Source organism: Monodelphis domestica, chromosome 4 (genome assembly GCF_027887165.1).
Source record: "Monodelphis domestica isolate mMonDom1 chromosome 4, mMonDom1.pri, whole genome shotgun sequence".
In the NCBI taxonomy this organism is placed as follows: domain Eukaryota; kingdom Metazoa; phylum Chordata; class Mammalia; order Didelphimorphia; family Didelphidae; genus Monodelphis; species Monodelphis domestica.
Window position 1 is genome coordinate 360,967,759 of NC_077230.1, and position 6,703 is coordinate 360,974,461.

At 48.5% G+C, this 6,703-nt stretch overlaps 1 protein-coding gene across 1 annotated transcript; it reads right to left on the bottom strand.

Moving 5' to 3' along the window:
• Positions 1-4,000: 4,000 nt before the first annotated feature.
• LOC103099570 (platelet-activating factor receptor-like) lies at positions 4,001-5,788 on the bottom strand. Its single transcript, XM_007492771.2, has 2 exons — positions 5,666-5,788; positions 4,001-5,292 (listed from the first exon to the last, which is right to left on the bottom strand). The coding sequence occupies exon 2, from the start codon at positions 5,265-5,267 to the stop codon at positions 4,245-4,247; it is 1,023 nt and encodes a 340-aa protein (XP_007492833.2). The 5' UTR covers positions 5,268-5,292; positions 5,666-5,788; the 3' UTR covers positions 4,001-4,244.
• Between the last annotated feature and the right edge of the window lie 915 nt (positions 5,789-6,703).

The window sequence follows — 6,703 nt, forward strand, 5'->3', positions numbered from 1 at the left end:
ACACACGTATTCACACTGGTCTCCCAAGCATACAGTGGCACAGGGTCTAGTCTCAGGGTTACAGTCCTTATCACATCTCTCTCTCTCTCTCTCTCTCTCTCTCTCTCTCTCTCTCTCTCTCTCTCTCTCTCTCTCTCTCTCTCTCTCTCTCTGTCTCTGTGTGTGTGTGTGTGTGTGTGTGTGTCTATCTCCTCTTTCTTTTCTCTCTGTCTGTCTCTGTCTCTGTCTCTGTCTGTCTCTCTGTCTGTCTCTCTCTCTCTCTCTCTCTCTCTCTCTCTCACACACACACACACACACACACACACACACACACACACACACACACACACCCACAACCTGAATAGTTTCAGAGATACAGTTTCTTCCAATCTTACTTCATCAGTCATTCACACACATATGCCAAACAGCTGCAAAAACTGTGACACAGGACACAAGCATCCTGAGGGATACGGTTTCTCACAAAAGGTCACACACAAACCCCTATATAGAACCTGTCACACATGGAGAAACAGACTGGGATATATGCACATTCGGTCCCCCTACTGTCACACATCTTCACATCCATAACAGATTTACAAACATACCTTCTATTTTCCAAACCTGTCCAGACTTTCCCCTAACTTCCATAGCTCCTCCTATCAAACTCTAAATATCCATCCCCTGGAAGCCCTGCTCTTTCTCCATCTCTCCTTTGTCCCAACAGTTACCATGATAAGAATGCAGTACAGTGAGCCCTCCCACATCTTATCCCACCCCCTCCCACTCCCACCCAAAATCCTCTGCAGTGAAAGGAATTAAAGCTCTACCTAATTGGAATCCTGGATCAGCCTGTAAAGAGAGAGACCTCACCCCATTCCTGTCCAGACCTATACCCTTCATTCAGGGGCAGGATGTGATGAAGGGGGATGCTAGTCCCAAGATGACTAGGGAAGCCACAGAGTCAGAGAGTGAAGAAAAGCTGGGACTGGCAGGAGGCAGGAAGCAGACAATCTGTAGGAGAGCCAACTGCAGGAGCCCCAGAGTGATCCTGGGAGTGGGGAGGGGCAAGTAGGAGAGCCCACATGGGCCCAACAGTCTGAGGGCAATGAAGGAGAGGAGTTACCCAAGCCTTTACTGTAAGGCAGCCTTCTTCCCCCTGAAGAATAGAACTGGAGGTAAGAATCTAAAGCAACCTTGTCATTGCTAAAATAAGGCTCTTTTCTCCCCTTCCCCTACTCTGAGCACAGAAAACTGGGATCCCACATCCTGACTGAGACGTGACCCTTCCCTAACACACACACACACACACACACACACACACACACACACACAAACACACACACACAACCATTTCTTTGTATCTCCCTGGGTCAGGGACCACTGGCTTGTTCCCTTTGCATGAAGGAAGAAACTAAGGCCTAGAAAGATGAAACAATGGACACAGACAGTGAGACTTGAGCTAAGACTAGCCCCCTGAAACCTCCTTTTTCTTCCTTCCTACCCCTCATCCACCTTCTGTTGGTTACAGAGTGGTTCAGTGGGGAAAGTATTGAATTTTATAGTCAATACACCAAGATTCCAGTCCCATTTCTGCCACTTACTACCTGTGTGACCATAAGCAAGTCATTCAAACTTTCTGGGCCTCAGTTTCCTCAAACCGTAAAATAAAGGACTTGAAAAAATAAAAGAGGATCTTTAAGATTCCTTACTGCTCTAAATCCTGGACTCTCTGTGGGGCAATCAAGCTCTTGATACAGAAGCATCCTGGCCAGATAAGAGTCTCAGGTTTCTAAAAAGGTCTTGCTATGTGATCTTCAATAGGGTGCTTCCCTTCTCTGAGCCATATGTATCTTCACCATTAAAGTGAAGAGAACAGCACCCCAAGTAGAGAGTACAACCTAGACAAGAAATGGAGCTTGGAAGGACCTGGAGGAACAGGAAGGAGAGTCAGTCTTCTGGTGGTAGAGAGTTTGGAAGGAGCCTTAAACAAGGATTCTCGGGACACAAACCATCAACATTGACCTAGAATAGGTTAACCAGACCCAGTTCCCCCAAGAGGTAAAACCAGACTGAAGAGCTGCCTAATGAGCATGAATCAGACAGACACTCCCCATCCTCCAGGTCAGGATGACAGTGAGGCAGGAGAGAGGGTACCAAGCTTGTACTCAGGCCAGGAAGGACTACCAGTGCAATGAGATGAAGAAAGAAGACCTGGAGAATATGCCAACAAAGAGAAAAGGAGGTAGCTCAAAGGTCAGGATAGGGTTTGGGATGCAGGCATGGAATTATCTTTTTCTTCCAAAACCCAAGACTCAGGATGGGCACCAAAATGAAAGAGTAAACAGGATTGGAATACAGGTTCTTTAACTCTTAGAGTCTAAGTTCAGTGATGTTTCTACCATAGCTCAGCCTAAAGGCTATCTAGGGAAACTGAGGACAGAACCTCACTAAAAAGGTCAAGGGATGAGTAAAAGTCAGGTCAGCAGAGGCCATACCAGGACAGAGCAAGATCAAAGAAGAGGCCATTGGTGGGAACTGGACCTAACTTAAAACCCATTTTTTGGTTGTTCAGTTGTGTCCAACTCTTCATGACCCCAAGGGTCTTCTTGGCAAGGATATTGGTGGGTTTGCCATTTCCTTTTCCAGTGGATCCCCTTGTCAGGCATTCAGAGGTTAAGTCATTTCCGAAGTGATAGGAAATATCTGAATCTGGACTTGCACTCAGATCTTTCTGCCTCCAGATCCAGTGCTCTTAACCACTGAGCCACAGCTACCTCATAAAATCCAACTTAGACATATTGAAAAAGACAAGATATTTGTAGTCAGATGACCTAGGTTTGAATTTTAACCCTACTACTTATTAGCCCTTCCACTTAACATCTCTTGATGTTGGTTGTCTCATCTAAAAAATAAAACTGCTAGGGGGTGCAGGGGGTAGGGTGAAGGAGCTAGTCAAGAGGACCCTACATTCAAATCCAGCCTCAGACACTTTACAGGCTGGGGGAACCTGAGCAAGTTATGTAAACTCCCTAAGTGGCCTCCATTTCCTCATCTGTAAAATGGATATAATAGTAGCACTTACCTCACAGGGTTGTAGAAAAGATCAAATGAGATTAATCTCTGCTAATCATTTTGCAAACCTTAAAAGTGTTATATAAATGTTAACTAATATTATTAAAATGGAGATAATAATACATTACCTACTTCATAGGGTGGTTATGAGGAAGGTGCTTTATAATCTTCAAAATGCTCTAGAGATGGGAGCAATTATGAGTGAAATGTGAATTATTTAGGCTGCCAGGGGGTAGGGGTGAGCTGTGGGGATAGGCTCCCACGCACAGCAGACAGCCCCTGGAGCCCTGCGCTGGTCTCTCCCCACCCTCATGCAGTTACTTGGCACCACTTGAAGGTCAGACACAGTTCAGTTCAGGGGTGAAATCAAGAGAGGAGGTCACTTTTGACAACTGGCACCAGACCCCCTTGGGGTCCCCCATTTTACCGTCCCCCTGTCCCACTCCCACCATTTTAATTCTGTGCAATGTAACTTGATGTCACCTATATAAAAATGCTGAGGTTTAGGTGATAGTTGTAGGTCTAGCATCTGGTAGTAAAGTACTGGACCTGGAGACGGATGACTTGAGTTCAAATGTAGCCTTAGATACTTTCTAGCTGGGTGATCCTGGGCAAGGCACTTAAATTCTATTTATTTCAGAGTCCTCAACTGAGGAAATGGGAATAACAATAGCACTTACTTCTCAGAGCTCTTATGAGGATCAAATGAAATATTTGTTAAAAAATATATAAAACGAAAACCACTTAGCCCAGTGCCCAACACATAGTAGGCACTTTTAAAATGTTTATTCCCTGCCCTTCCCTATAGGCACCTGACATTTGACCAGCTGCATCCCTAGCAGTGGTCTGCCCCTCTGTAACATACTTACAGTCTTTAAAAAATCCTCATTAATCTCAGCTACAGCCCTTCCTTCCCCTACCCCAACCAGTGCAATAAAGATGTTGACACTTTGGGGTAGAATTTTTACTTCTCAGAACCTCAAAGCACAGGAATTGTTCTCCTGGACCCTATCTTGGTCTGGAACCCAAGACAAGGACCCCAGATTGAAATGGGTAAAAAAAAGAAAATACGGCCAAATCCCTGTTTCCTATGAACTCTGGGCACAGTCCCATTCACGTCTCACCACCCTCATCTTCACCCTATTCACTGGCCCTAGGAAAGAGGGGCAGCCCTGGGCGGGGTTGGGCATCCCCTACGAGGAAGAACAAGAAGCGGCTGGGGTCCTGGTCCCTCTGGACCCGGGGCAGCAGCTGAGCCCCCGGCAGTCCTGGCGGAACCGGCGTAAAGAAAAGCAGTAGACGAGGGGGTCGAGGCAACTGTTGAGACTGAGAAGGGCCAGACTGAGGGTATGGAGGACATCCAGCGTGGAAGGCACCCGACACTCACTATCTCCATTGTCACCATCGTTCCCCTCCTGCCCCGCTACCCAGGGTGCCAGGATGAGGTGGTAGGGCGCCAGGCAGACAGCAAACACCAGCAGCAGCCCCAGCACCATCGTCCGTGCCATTCGTCGGTGGGAGCCGCTGGCTAAAGGGCCCAGAGAGGCCCCTCTCGGTGCAGGAGGCACCACCAGCACCCGAGCCAGTGATATGTAGGCCCCGAGGACCAACAGGAAGGCGACGACGAAGAAGCCCACCGTGATGTAGGCCATGTCTTGCCAGGCCCAGCCATGCTCGAAGCAGCGGGTAGTGCCCCCCGGGCCAGGGCGCAGAGCCCGGGCAGAGACCAGGGATGGAGCGGCGCAGGCCAAGCAGAGCATCCATGTAGCAGTACAGGCAGCCTGGGCCACTCGAAGCTGGTTGAGGGGCAGGCGGGCACCGAACCCAGGCTTGGGCCCCTGCACGGTGCAATACCGGCTGACGCTGATAAGAACCATGAAGGAGATGGCAGCATAAGTGGCAGCATAGTACGTGGCTCCGGTGACGTGGCAGACGGAGGCAGGGAAGGGCCAGTGGGCATGGCCCAAGTAGTAGGTGAGCCAGAAGGGCAGCGTGAGGGTGAAGAGGATATCGGCCACAGCCAGGTTGAGCAGATAGAGGCGCAAGGCCTGGCCTAGCCTCCCCCCGCCACTCCCAAAGACGGCCAAGGCAGCCAGGTTGGCAGGCAGACCCAGACTCAGGGCCACCGCATAGGCTGCTGGCACCACAATGAAGCGGGCAGGATCATCCCAAGGCCCACATCGTCCAAGACCTGCACCTGATTCTGTGTTGTTCATTGTGTCTCAGGGAAAGATGGGTGGCCTGTAGGAAGAAGAGAGAGAAAAGACCATGAAGGAAGATGGAGAGGGAAAGAAAACAAAGGAAAATGGCAGGATCCCTTCCCCATCTCCCAAGGAAACCACCCTTCCTAAACTACTCAGCTACCTCAATTGTCCCCCCAAAACTCTCCCAATCTTTCCTTTTCTCCTCCCCATCTCTCAAGGAAAACAAACTTCCTAAACCACTCAGCCACCTCAATTGCCCCCCAAAAACTCTCCCAATCTTTCCTTTTCTCCTCCCCATATCCCAAGGAAACCAACCTTCCTAAACCACTCAGCCACCTCAATTGCCCCCAAAAAACTCTCCCAGTCATTCCTTTTCTCTTAATCCTTCCCCCCAAGATGCCCTCTCTCACCTCCACAGATGGCTCTTCACTCTCAGCCCTTCCTGAAGAATACCAGTGAATCTGGCACCAAAAAATAGGTTTGGGGGATTGGGGGATGAGAATCAGCCCCGAGCCCCACCCTAACTCCCAGCCAGTGCCTGCAGGACAGGGAAAGTAGAGATTGGAAAACTGAGGGTCCACATACCAAGAAATACAGTGTCAGTCCCTCCCTATGCCAGTGAGAGTTCAGAGCGAGTAGTAAAAATGGCTCCTCCATTCCCCACATAGAGATACACCCTACTGCCATTTCTGGAGTCTCAAGTCTGACACAGAGGGATTGGGCAAACCCAAGGGTGATGCCTCCCTCCTCCAAAGCCTCACCCCAAGGAAGAACTTATTCTTAATTCTAGTCTGTGTACCCCACCGCCACACCACACACTTCCATGTATCCATCTCAGCACACACTGAGAGATGCTCACAATATATGAACTTAATACACGTTGACACTCATGCGTAAATATCTGTTTCTAAACACAAAGATCTCTAGAAGGGTGTTATCCAGATGCACGGACACAACTGCGAGGCAATGCACAAATATAAAGACATCCATTTTGAAATACACCCAAACAGGGGATAGTGACCAGATACACACAGAGGCTGGAACAAATTCGGGAAGATGTATGGTAAGAGTTACCAAGTATGGAAATAGAGTCTTCCTCAGAGAGAAGTCCCACAAATGAATTTTCTGGTCTCAGAAAAGAAGGAGGTGTGTAGGAGAGTGCTAGGGTCTAAATGGAGGCCAGCTGGACCTGTCTCTATGGAAGACCTCAAACTCTACCACCAATATGATTCGATTGAATTCAAATCAATTCATCTCAAAAATCATGTATTGAACACCTACTATGTGCTATGTCCTGAGGATTCAGAGACAAAGGAAAAACAGTCCCTCCTCTGAAGCTCACAGGTTTAGACTGAGAAGGGACCTTGGAGATCCAACTCTCTCATTTTACAGATGAGCAAACTGAGGGCTACAGAAATTAAGTGACTTGCCCCAGGTTACAATAGTAG

Bases quoted from the DNA above. Each gene is read 5' to 3' on its own strand.
- LOC103099570 (XM_007492771.2), bottom strand. From the start codon at position 5,267: ATGAACAACACAGAATCAGGTGCAGGTCTTGGACGATGTGGGCCTTGG.